Source organism: Talpa occidentalis, unplaced genomic scaffold (genome assembly GCF_014898055.3).
Source record: "Talpa occidentalis isolate TD23 unplaced genomic scaffold, MPIMG_talOcc4v2.1 talOcc4.6, whole genome shotgun sequence".
NCBI lineage: Eukaryota > Metazoa > Chordata > Mammalia > Eulipotyphla > Talpidae > Talpa > Talpa occidentalis.
Window position 1 is genome coordinate 117,280,999 of NW_023604972.1, and position 13,330 is coordinate 117,294,328.

Sequence of the window (13,330 nt, forward strand, 5' to 3'; positions counted from 1 at the left end):
CTACTGAAATACACTGCTGAGGGGAGCAGTGGGTGAGATGGGAGAAGTCTGCTGTGCCATGTGGGTCAGCTCCCTGGCCAGGAATCAAACTAGTGGCTGGCAATAGCTTGATAATGCTGAGACTTAACCCCTTGCACCACCAGGGAGGCCCAGGTAATGCTTTCTTAATTCCTGATTTGAGGACTTAGTATCATAAACCCTACTGAAAATAAATAAGAATTCATCATTAAATGTGCATGTCATTGCATCTAAAAGGGGTCTATGTTGAATCTGTTACCTAATTTACTATCCCTTTTTACCACAGATGTACTTAATTTTTAAAAAATCTCATGCCTTTTATTTTTAATCCAAAAGAAGAACACCATTCTAAAATATGCCTTAAAGTCATTTTAAGAATGCTATTGAATGTTTCCTTTGTGGAAATAAAGATGCTATATCTACAGGAAGTATAAAGATAGGACATTCTCCTGAACCAACAATTCTTAGTTGTGGAGTAGAGATGTATGTGTACCATTCTAATGCAAAGTAGTGTTTTTTTTTTAAATAGTATATAAAAAGTGGCATAAAATGCTGTGTGTTCCTGGAAAGGCTGTAGCTTCATAGACTAGAAAATGCTTTGTGATAACATTAAAGTAGGCTTAAATATCCTTGTTATGTGTCACAAATGAAAATTAAATTTTACTTATAGTTTACTAGTTTTATTACAGGTCTTAGTTACATGTAAAAGAAGTCTAATTTTCTGGAGATACCACGGTGTGTTCCTGTTTTTGGATTACTAAAACACTTGTCTATATATATGTCTGTATTATATTTTGGCACAGTTGATTCTAATTTTCTTTTGTCCCAAAAGATCAAGGGAACAAACGGACAGGTGACAAGAGCAGATATTCTTCAGATTGGTCTTCGGGAGTTGCTGAATGCCCTTTTTTCTAACCCTATGGATGACAACCTAATTTGTGCAGTAAAATTACTGAAGGTAGGTTTTACTTTTTTTTTTCTCCTTCATATTTAATTGTTTTACCCTGTTAGTATATAATTTAGAGAAAGGAAAGTTTGTGTATAATTCAGAGGAAGGAATTCAAGATTAAGTTACTACTTTAAAAATTGAGAATTTATTTTGCTCACAGGTTCAGACATTAGAAAAGCATTATGTATGCTTGAAAGAAGCAAAATTTAGAAGTGAAAAATGGAAGTCCCTCATCTTACCTCCATTGATCAATCCCCTCCTATCTTTCCTATGTCTGGTGTGTTAAGATCTTACTCTACTGTAGCTTTCTTTTGCCACTTAAGGGAAAATATAAGATCTTTCCATGGCACACAGATTGACCTCTTTTTTTTGTTAGCTTTCTAATGTTCCACTGTATGCATGCACATTGTTTATCCATTCTGTTGTTGAACAGTTGGGTTATTTTCGGTTTAGCCACTGCAACAGTCAGTAATCCTCATGTCCTTATATTTGCAGTTGTTTCTGTAGGTTAAATTTCTGCAATTGAATTTGGTGAGTCAATAACGGTATATGTCGTAATAAGTAATGCCAAATTTTTCTTTCAAATGCTGAACTAGGGCTGTTCTCTCCTATAGTGAATAAGTATACCTTTTTCTTTACCCATATCACAAACATGATTCTAGGTTTTTGTTTGTTACAGGTAGTGAGTAAAACCAAAAAAAACCTCATTTTTATTTTGTGTTTTCTTGGCCGCTAATGAATTTAAGCTTTTCTTCATGCTTATTACGCTTCCTTTCATTGGCTTCTGTGATTTACCTGTTTATAGCCTTAACTTTTTTTACTGATGGAATTTATATTTTTTTATTGAAAACTTCTATATTGTTTGCATTTTTCAAAAAGTAATGATAGGGTTTACAATAGCCAAAATGTGGAAAGAACCTAAATACTTATTGATGGATGAAGGAATAGAGAAAATATGTATACAGTCATGCCCAGTTGAGGAAATGTCCTGGAAAATGCTTGTTAGATGATCTTGTCATATGAACATCCCAGAGCATAATTAAAAAGAGTTACATGGTATAGCCTGCTACACACCTAGGTGCGGTGGCATAGCTTACTGGCACTATTCAGTATGCAGTGCATTGTTGACTGAACGCAACACATGACTGTGTATACAAAGAAATGTTACTTACATAAAAATAATTTTTTTTTTAAGATTTATTTATTTGTTTGTTTATTTATTTATTTATTTATTTATACAAGCACTGGGTATAGTCAGAAACGCGGGAGGGTGAGAGAATTCACCAGAGCCGGAGCGGGGAACAGAGCAGGCAGACTGACAATGTACACTGCTGAGGGGAGCAGCGGGCAGCAGCAGAAGTCTGCGTGCCATGTGGGACCCTCGCCCGGTGGCCGGGGATGGAACCAGCGCTGCAGAGGCTGTGGGCAGCTTCGCAAGCCAGCGCTCAACCGCTGCGCCACTGGGGAGGCCCTTTTTTTTTTTTTTTTTTTAATATTTATTTATTTATACAAGAGCTGGTGTACAGGCCAGATATGTGGGAGGGTGAGGGATTCACCAGAAACAGAGTGGGGAACAGAACAGGCAGATTGACAAAATACACTGCTGAGAGGAGCAACGGGTGCGACTGGAGAGGTCCGCTGTGCCATGTGGGACCCTTGGCACAGGATTGAACCGGCGCTGCAGAATTTGAAGCTGCGGACAGCTTCACAGCGCTGTGCTAAACCACCTGCACCACCAGGGCAAGCCCAGGAGATTTTTGCTGTTTATAACGACATGGAAAGGCCTTGAGGTCATTATGCTAAGTGAATTAAGTCAGAAAGGTAAATACTCTGATCTCACATGTGAAATCTTAAAAAGAAAAAAAGCCCCCAAACCAAACTCATAATATAGAGAACAGATTGGTAGTTGCCAGAGGTGGGTCATGGGCAATAGGTGAAATAGGCAAAGAAGATCAAAAGGTACAAGCTTTCTGTTATAAAATCAGTCAAGGGGGTGTAATATATAGCTTGGTGACCAGTTAACAGTGCAGTGTTGTATATTTAAAGTTGAGAGAGTAGATCTTGAAACTCATCACAGGAAAAAATACAGAGTTCTGTATGAGCTGATGGATTTAACTAGACTTAACTGTAGTGATAATTTAGTGATAATATACAGATACCAATACCAAATTTTTATGTTGAGCACCTGAAACTTACGTATGTCAACCTCAGTGTTGAGAAAAGTGAAATGTTAATTAAACATGTATGGCCTGTCTTGGTAATACCAGGGACTAGACCATACTGTTATTGATGCATAAAACCTCTGGTTAAAGTTATGCTATAGTTCCTTTCAGTCAAGAAAACATACAGGGTATAAAGAACCCTGAATATAGATGGTAGAGAATAACTGGAAATGTTTAACCTGCTAAATATATCTTGTTTAAAGAATGCTTGAACTGCTACTGATTTATTTTTGGAATTTCTGTAATTTATTGTATTGAATTTTCTATTTCCTGATGGTTGCTTTTTTAGTTGACAGGGTCAGTTTTAGAAGATGCCTGGAAAGAGAAAGGCAAGAATGATATGGAAGAAATTATTCAGAGAATCGAAAATGTTGTTCTAGATGCAAATTGCAGCAGGTACGAAGAGAAGTTAATGTTGGTAGCCAGTAGGTCAAATTTTTTTCCCCCTTTTTAATCTCCTGTCCCTGATCAAAATAATTAAAATTTTAAAGATCTAGAAATATTTTCTTGGAAGGTATAAGATTTTATTTATGGCTATTGCTCACTAGCTATTTTTATTCAATTATGTTTATAAATTGGACAAGTAAAGATTTTCCTGTGGTAAGATGAATTTATTGAAAAGGAAAATGATTCAGACCTCAAATACTGGTCAACAGATATTTGTTTAATGTATGATGAGTTTAATAGGAAGTATAAAAATATTTGCCAAGAGAGCCACTGCCTTTAAGGATCATATAGTCAGTTATGTGGAACAAATTTCACGTTTCTTTTTTTAATTATCTTTATAGGAAATGACTTAGAAAATCCAAGATTTGGATATGCCTGTTGAATTTAGGAAATAAAGTTTCAGGACTGTGAAATATATTAGAGCCTGACAACATTTATGGTGGATACACCTAAACTGATTTTTTTTTTTAAGATTTATTTATTTATGCATAGAAAAACTGGGGTGTATACCAAAGGTATGGGGAAGAGAGGATTCACCAGAGTCAGTGGGGAACAGAACTGGCAGATCTACTGAAATACACTGCTGAGGGGAGCAGCGGGCGAGGCAGGAGAGTTCTGTGCCATGTGGGTAGCTCCCTGGCTGGGGATGGAACTCAGGCTGTAGTGGTGAGAGCACTGAGACTTAACCCCTACACCACCAGGGAAGCCCTTAACTGATTTTTTACTTTTGTCTGCAGAGATGTAAAACAAATGTTACTGAAGCTTGTAGAACTCCGTTCAAGTAATTGGGGCAGAGTTCATGCCACCTCAACTTACAGAGAAGCAACACCTGAAAATGACCCCAATTATTTTATGGTATGTCAATGTTTACATTTTAAGTTTTGCTGAATGCATGAATTCCAGTATTGGAAATTTCTAGAATGAGTTACAAAAATCTGTTCTCAGAATTTAATTACCTAATAACTTTTCCTGAGTAAGGGTCACATGACAGCTAGCAATTAGGTAAATAGAAGAGGCATGAACTAAAGAAAGATCCAACCAATTTTAAGAGAAATTGATAAGCCTTGCATTCTGGTGAACGTAGGAATTACAAAAAGCAGTTTTTCCAGAGAATTCCTACCTAAATACCTGCATCTCAAATTTTCACTTTGTGTATTGTAGCAAATTAAGGAAAATAAAAATGCTTATCAGACAAGTTAATATCCTGAAAGCTTCTGACATAAGCAAACATAAAGCAACAATGGAAGAATGCTACTATACAGCCCCAGTCCTGGATGTTCTCAAAGATAAAAATGGTAGGGAGAGGGAAACCTCAACTAAAAATGAATGGACATTAAATCACAATGCACAACCACCATGTGTGGAACAGACCATAGATGGGTTAAAGCTGGGAGAATCTGAAATAATAGAATTGAAACCTGAAACCATAGACTTTCTAATGAAAATGATTGTTAGGAAGTAGCTAAGGTGGTGGTTGTTTGGTTGGTTTTTTGGGCTTATTTTTTGCTTTGTCAGTAACAGATAGATGACATCAGCCATGTTTCATTAAATAATGTTTTAAAAACTAAACTATGAAATGTTTACATATTTTTTCACTTTGATTCCATCCTAGAATGAACCAACATTTTATACATCTGATGGTGTTCCTTTCACTGCAGCTGATCCAGGTGTGTTGTCATTTCCCTCCCACCCTTAGTTTTGGTGAGATAGTAAATTACAGAAAACCATATCTTCACCACCACAAAGCTATTGCTTTTTTAAAAGTTCACATTCTAAAATATAAAGGTTTTTCTCAAATTATCCTTTATATTGACCACTTGGAACCATTTCAAATGGAAAGTCTGACTCAATATATAGTATGTATCACTCTAACAATGGAGAATTGAAAGCATACTTCAGTTAGTGCATTTTTAGTTTATATTTCCTCTAATGCTTTCTTTTTATATGCTGAATTTTTAGGTGAATGGAATGGAAGGGTAAGATGGTTATATGTAGATTACTCAGCAACATCCATTAATGTGGATTAATACTTGCAAATCTTAAGAATACTGAACTTGATTAATACTTGGTAGGCCAAAGTCAAAATATAAATTTCTACACACTTCCCCTTCAGAAAAGGACTGTATAGGGGGATCCCTTTAGTTGTTATAGTTAGGATGCAGTGTGAACAAGAGAGAAATGTTTCCCAATGAGTACAGCCCACAGCTAGCTTATAGGAATTTCCCCATATGTTTCCTCTGGATAGTAAGTACTGACTACCCTTTGTCTCTAGCGCAAAATAAATAGCGGCTTAACTTTCAGCTGAAAATACGAAACAGTTCAAAACTAAAACCACAAAATTCTAACCTATTGATTTACTATCAAGATCAAACCAATGTCATTTTGTCATCTATACTTTGAGGTTTTTTAGTTTGTTTTCTTTTTTAAAGATTTATTTATTTGTGCATACAAGAGCTGGGGTACAGGCCAGAGATGCAGGAGGGTGAGAGGATTCACCAGAGATGGAGTGGAGAGCAGAACAGGTAGACTGACTGAAGTACACTGCTGAGGGGAGCAGCGGGCAAGACAGGAGAGGTCTGCTGCGCCATGTGGGATACTCCCTAGCCAGCCAGGGATCGAACTCGTGCTGCAGAGGCAGCGATTGCTTCATAGTGCGGTGCTTAACCCCTTGCACCACCAGGGAGGCCCCATATACTTTGAGGTTTTTTTAAAGAAATATAACACTTAAAGAGATTCTCATAAACCATTTACCATTCTTTGTTCTGTGATTGAACCCTCACCCCTGTCTGGTCCTTCCATCACTTTCCTCCCAGAGGCAATTAGTATAGTGACATGGGTTTGTGTCGATGTCATTTTTATTTTTATTTTATTTTATTTTTTAAAGATTTATTTATTTATTTATACAAGCACTGGGTACAGTCAGAAGCGCGGGAGGGTGAGAGAATTCACCAGAGCCAGAGTGGGGAGCAGAGCAGGCAGAAGGACCGAGGTACACTGCTGAGGGGAGCAGCAGGCGGCAGGAGAGGTCTGCGCGCCATGTGGGACCCTCCTGCGGTGGCCAGGGAGCAGCCAGGGATCAAGCTGGTGCTGCAGAGGCTGCGGGCAGCTTCGCAACCCAGCGCTCAACCGCTCCGCCACCGGGGAGGCCCTCCCCTACAGACATCTTTAAGTAGTCAGACATCTCTGTGATTTGTCAAATGAATTTTGTTTCTGCATTTTCTTCAGAATGTCTTAATCTCATTTTCAAATTCCTTATTCTAAGCATTCTTTGCTTTGTGCAAAGAGTTTATGGTAAGGAAGTAAAATCGTTAAATTATAGGCTATGTGTATCTTCAGCTTTACTAAATGTTGGTAAATTGCTTTCCAACATGATAGGCTTAGCAGTCCACCAGCAGGTTGTAAGATTTCTTCTTGTCCTCTGGCAATTCCTGTTATCAGACCTGTTTTATCAGCCCGAATGTACCAAACTATAAATTGCTATTTCCCTGCTAGAGGTACTTTCAAAATGTTCATGTTTCTGTTGACTGTCATTTCACCTATTGGTCCTCTTTGCCCATATTTCTATTAGATTATTTCTTTTTTAATGATTTATAACTCCTTACTTAGCCTAGAAAGTGATCCTGAGTCAGCTGCTCTACTAGGTGCTCTTACCATTTATTTTGTTGTCATACAGAAGCTTTGAATTTTATTTTATTTTTTTTGAACTTTCAACATTATTCTTTTGTCATTTCCATGGAAAAGCTCCCAGATTCAATGTCTACTGTTTCTTTCATTTTTTTGTAAAATGAAATTTAACTTGGAAAGGGACAAATTTTTTTTTAATATTTTTATATAATTCTTACATCATTTTTCATTTTTGCATAATGTGTGCATTTTCATTTTGGTTATATTCCCCATACAATTGCACCCCCCTTATTTTGACTTTAATCCTTCCTCTCCCCGTCCCCCCAGAAGCTTTGAATTTTAATGTAAACAAAATGTATGAACTTTCTGTGACTTAGTTTTCTTACCGCTATTAAATTCCACTTTTTTCCCCAAAAACTTTATTTTTTTTTCATATATAGGCCTTTAATTTACCTAATTTCATAGGTAGGATACAGTAGGAATTTTTTCAGTCTCTCAGTACCAGGTGTTGAATCATTCTTCCTCTCTTAAATGTAAGGTCTTTCTGTTGTGTGCCATGTAACTTCTCTGCAAATTAGTGTCTTCTTCCTGACTTAATGTAGGAACTTATTAATGTGATTCTTGAGTCTGCCTCTCTACACCAATGCTGCATTCTTAACTATTCTTACTGTAAAATCTTGCTGTGTCTGGCAGGTAAATTTACACTTCTTTCCTTAGTCTTCAGTTACCTTAATTCATTTTGGTTCTTTGTTCTTCATCTTTCGTTGTTTCTGATGACGCTAGAGAAATTCAATTTGATTTGTCAAATGAATTTTGTTTCTGCATTTTCTTCAGAATGTCTTAATCTCATTTTCAAATTCCTTTTTCTAAGCATTCTTATTTTTTTGTTACCTTTTAATTCTAACTCTGCTTTATTTTGATTATCACATAAAAAAAATTGTTCCTTTAGGTTGTCATCTTTTATTGCAATTTCATATTTAAGTGTCTTGAGCTTTTTTTCTGAATGATTTCAAACTTTACAGAAAATTACAGAAGTAAAGGTTGTACAGAGAACATGTCTACCCTTTACACAAATGTACCAATTATTAATGGTTTACTCACTTTTTGTTCTTGTCATAGGGATTCTTTATGTGAATTGTCAAAATTTGAGGTGCAGACTCATTGTTATAAATTCTCTAGGGAACCAATTTTTTAGAGTACTTCTGTACCTGAACCCAAGTATTCTGTACTCCTAACCCAAGCAGAGAAAACCAAGCTTCTTTGTCAATACTTCTTTTGCCACTGAGGTGTTTCCCGTTGTCCCTCCCTACCCTCCTGGTCCCCCATCAACTTTTTACTTGTGATAATCTGCTTTTGAAGGTCCCAGATCTGACAAGATGAGATGAGTATGGACCATAAATTCCAGTACCCTGTTTTACATGGGCCCAAAAACTTGCTTTCTGACTTTGTGCGTTTTAAAATCCTAAGACCTAACATGCCCTGTACCAGCCTCCTACCTACAGTAGTTACATATGACTTTCAGGTCTTTTATTTCATCATTCGGTGACTTTATTTTCTTTTTTTGTGAATTCATACATTTAAAAGAATGTTATATCTGCTACCTCAAGTTTTTGTTGTGGAAAGGTTTTATAGTTAAAATTGTCTCCAATTTCTAAATTGGATGTCAAAATGCCACCAACCCTTTAATCTGGAATTAGTTTTATAGAGACTGACAATCTTGGAAAAATAGGGTCTTCATCTAGTTGAAAGCAACTATTTTATCCTTTCAAAATTTCAATTGGTGCTGTTCACAAGAAACTAATTTTAAGGTAATCAGTTTTAATATAAACTGATGTGTTATTCAGAGCCAAAGACTAGGTAGAGACATGGTAATACTAAAAGATACTCAGTAACTCTACCTTAGATAGTCAGCAGTTGGAGATACAATATCATCTGTATTGCTTTGGGGGAATCCAACTGAAAAAGTTGGTAGAACTGTAACATTTATCAGGAAGCCATTGCCCAGCTGTCTTTGGAGAGGGAAGATTAGAAAATCCCCTTTCCTCAGAACCTTTGCTAGGTTAGCCTCATCTGATTGAGAAACATGGACTAATGGTTGCTTGCTTCATGCTAGCCACATGACTCACTTTACCTCCGTGGGGAGGAAAAGTCAGAAGCCAGAATGTGTGGTTGAAATTCCTCCTAATGAAAGGAATAATGGGAGTATGGAAGGAATATATTTTTCCCCAACAAGTTATATAGCAGTATTTTGTCTGATGAAGCAGTAGAGACTGACATGTACCCTGCTATATTCACAGTGACTTTAATTAACCAACTTATATTAAGAGGATTATGATATATATAATTAAGATTTATGAGTTTTGTGTGGTAGGCAAAAGCAAGCCAATTAGAATGAATTTTGAAAAACTATCTGCTGTTTAAACATTGAGTCTACTTAAATGAAATTTCATAATACAAAGAACTTTTTAGGCGTAACTAGCCATTCGTTAAATACTGAGCATTTGCATTTATTTTTTAATAGATTACCAAGAGAAATATCAGGAATTACTTGAAAGAGAAGATTTTTTTCCAGATTATGAGGAAAATGGAACAGATTTATCAGGGGCTGGTGATCCGTAAGTTCTCTCTAACAATGAATTTCTTTGTGAAATTTCTGCATGCACGATTTGTAGATGGAGTTTAAACTAGAAAAAAGTGAGATGATGTAAGAATGTATATTTCAATTTGATAGTGTTATAGTGGTATAGATGTAGTACTGCCCAAAATTTCCAGAAAATCATGAAAAATGCACAAACTATGATTCTGAATATTTATGTATAGTTTAGGGGGAAACTATTAAAATGTAGCATGTAAGTATAATTTTTATAAAATAGGTTCTATCATTTTCCCTAAGATTTAAAATTAAGTAGCTCTCAGCTTCCTTGCTCTCCCTGGCCTCGTTCCTCCGGCCAGGGAGCCCCACTTTATTTCTGTTCCTTTTCTCCCTAATAAACTTTCTTTCTCTAAACAAAAAATTAAATAAATAAATAAATAGATAGAATTAAGTAGCTCTAGTACTGTAAGATCATGAGTTAAGTGCCTGTTTCATCTTCTATAAAATAGGAATAATAGTATCCTTCAAGTTTGTTTAGAGAACTACATGTAAATAATACATAAATACTTAGAACAACCTTCTGGCACATAGAACAGCCTCTGGCATATAGTAAAAGGCTCAGATCTAAGCTGTGATGGGTAAATTAAGATAAGCAAACAGACTACTATATAAAAATGTTTGAATTTAAGGGAATATGTACATTCTAGTCTCGTCTCAGTTTCTTCACCTGCCATTCTTTGTAATAAAAAAGTTTACTTATTTACCATCAGATTATGCTACGTTTTGTTATAGAGGAGCCAAGAACTTGGGGGATTTCATCCCAGCTCTGTTAGCAATTTATGTGAATTTGGACAAGCTACTTAGGCTTTTTCTTTAAGTACCCTGTGAGGGGGCAGGGAGCAAGTTACATTTGTGGCTTAAGTTTTTCTTATGTCCCATCTCATTTGTGTTAAAGGTTCAAAAAAAAGTGAGCCACTTTCTCTCCTATCTAGTGAATTTTTAATTGTCAGTTTGAGATCTAATATAATATTCCCATACTTTTATACTATGCAAGAACCCATGCCTAATTAGGAAGGTTCAGCCCTGTTGGGTATACCATTGCAAGTTCAAGTTAATTGAATTTGAATTTCTGGTTATCCTCTAAAGTTTTGCTTGGTAAGCATTATATTTTTTTTTGCCCAAATGAAGTTGTGGCCTTTTCAACACATGACCTTATACTAGAATATTTGGTGGAGGAACAAAGAGAAAAAAATGATAGGATTTAGGTGGAATGTGTGAGAGATGTGTAGAAAGCTATTATGTTGTGCAGGAAAAGTGTAGTAAGAGGAAAAACAATCTGGAGTCAGATTCTGACTCTGTCATACACTTACCTAAATCTTAAAAAGTTATATAGCCTCAGTCTTTTTTAATCTTAAACGAAATTGATAGAAGTCTACCTATCTTTTTGTGACAGTGAGGGAAATTTAGTAAGAAAACCATTAATCTTCCACCCATACTTAACTGTGGAAAGATTTGTTTTCCATCATTTTGAACAATTGGAAAAAATCTGAAATAGATGGTCTCAAAGTACTTTATTATGAAAACCAGATTCCAAATAAATAAATGGTGACTAAATTGTCATTGGAGGATGTCACTTCTGATGTAGTAGACATCTGAAGTTATGTTCTAATTATAGTATACTTTTTAAGATAAATTTATGAAATATCAATCTTGAGTCCTAAAGTTTATATGTCAAGTCTTTCAATTTAGCTTTTTAGGGTAAAGAATTTAATATGTCCAAAAGAGACTTCAAACACAAGGAGCTCAGACTCACAAGGAGCTTTGGTCATCAAAATAAGTGTTTTCTGAGGACTGACATTTAATGTGAATTCTAATAGTGCTTGCCTTCTATTCCAACAGTCTAGAAAAGTTACATCATATACTTTTTTCATGACTTAGTATCTTAGAATTTTCCAAATTTAAACATTAAGTTTGGTCATCTTTCCTTCTTTCACAGATACTTGGATGATATTGATGATGAGATGGACCCAGAAATAGAAGAAGCTTATGAAAAGTTCTGTTTGGAATCAGAGCGTAAGCGAAAACAATAAAGCTAAATTTCAGCCTATCAGTTTTATAAAGGAGTTTAGGTTATGGTGTTTAGCAGAAAACAGGCGAGCAAGAAAATTTGTCACACTTATACCAAATTAAGGATGTTGAGTTATGTTACTAATGTATGCAACTTTAATTTTTGTTTAACACTATCTGCCAAAATAAACTTTATTCCCTATAACTTAATGTGTATATATATATAATAGTTTATTATGTACAGTTAATTCCACTGTTTTGGCTGCAATAAAGTCGATTTTGAAATAAATGAAATGTTGAAAGTAAATTTTGCTAGCTGGTTAGAAGCTTATCCTTTAAATTCTACTTTTCTCAAAGGAAAAAGTTGTAGGCTGGAAAAACATTACTCCAAAAATGTAGCACCCTTTATCCTTTCTTAGATATGAGTATTAATAGTTTTCATTTAGTTCTACATTTAGTGTTTCAATGAATTGCGTTTCAAATATGAATCACAATCATGAAAATCCTTAGCACTAACGTCTTAGAATATATTGTTAACCACTGAATTCCATATCCAGCTGCTATTTGATACCAAGGGCTTTTAAAAAATGTCATTAAAAAAAATTTAGAACTCGCAAATAGTCAATATTCTTCACTGAGGGTCTGATGCAATTCTAGAATTTTTTCTTCTTACCTAATAACCTCATTACCCTAAAGCCTAGAACATTATTTTGCTTTATTTACATAGCTTTCTCATTTTCATTTTTAGCATGAGTTGCATTGACTTTTTTACTAGAGAATTTTACTAGATCTTTGTCATTCAAGTTTTCATCTGCTTTATAATTGATAGACCTTGAGGATCACTTTTCTAATACTTTTACTATAATGTGGTACCACCTCTGCCCTATTTAAGTAATATTTTTACATAATGTCAACTCTTTTTCCAACTAACTAAAACTATGTACAAAAGGATTGGTTGTAAATATGCATGTAAATAGTTCTGTTAATAACCCACTGTTTTACATTTGGTACATCTGTGTCTGCTGCAATTAGCTTTCTCACTTTACTGCTTGTTTGTTCAGTCTGGATTAAACTTAGACTTTGAAAATAAAGTTCAAATAGTTTTGTTTCCTCTTAAGTTTTTGGAGTTGTATCCTGGTATTAAATTCTGTTGAATTTTTTACATGGTGTCATAAAGTTAAGGTTTGAAAGCAGAAAAACTATACTAGAAGATATTTTTATTCAGTAACAGATAAGTCTATTGGAAAAACTAGCAAATCTAAACATTAAAACTTTTATTAGATTCCTTGTTGTTAAAGGGAAGTATATATGTAATTGGGAGTTTGAGATTGTAATAGAATTTTTCTTTTTTTTTTTTTTTTAATTTTTTAATTTTTTTATTTAGAGGCATGTTTTATTTATTTGTTTGTT

The 13,330-nt window shown here is 35.0% G+C and overlaps 1 protein-coding gene across 4 annotated transcripts in view; it reads left to right on the forward strand.

The window, feature by feature from the left end:
- The window catches only part of PAIP1 (poly(A) binding protein interacting protein 1), a 30,812-nt gene extending 17,778 nt beyond the window's left edge, over nt 1-13,034 (forward strand). For all 4 annotated transcript variants that reach the window (XM_037529152.2, XM_037529151.2, XM_037529149.2 and 1 more), the window contains exons 6-11: nt 851-976; nt 3,479-3,585; nt 4,374-4,491; nt 5,249-5,303; nt 9,782-9,875; nt 11,850-13,034. In XM_037529152.2, the coding sequence (XP_037385049.1) occupies nt 851-976; nt 3,479-3,585; nt 4,374-4,491; nt 5,249-5,303; nt 9,782-9,875; nt 11,850-11,943 (594 nt within the window). In that variant the 3' untranslated portion in view covers nt 11,944-13,034. The remainder of the gene's footprint in view (nt 1-850; nt 977-3,478; nt 3,586-4,373; nt 4,492-5,248; nt 5,304-9,781; nt 9,876-11,849) is intronic.
- Nucleotides 13,035-13,330: the final 296 nt, after the last annotated feature.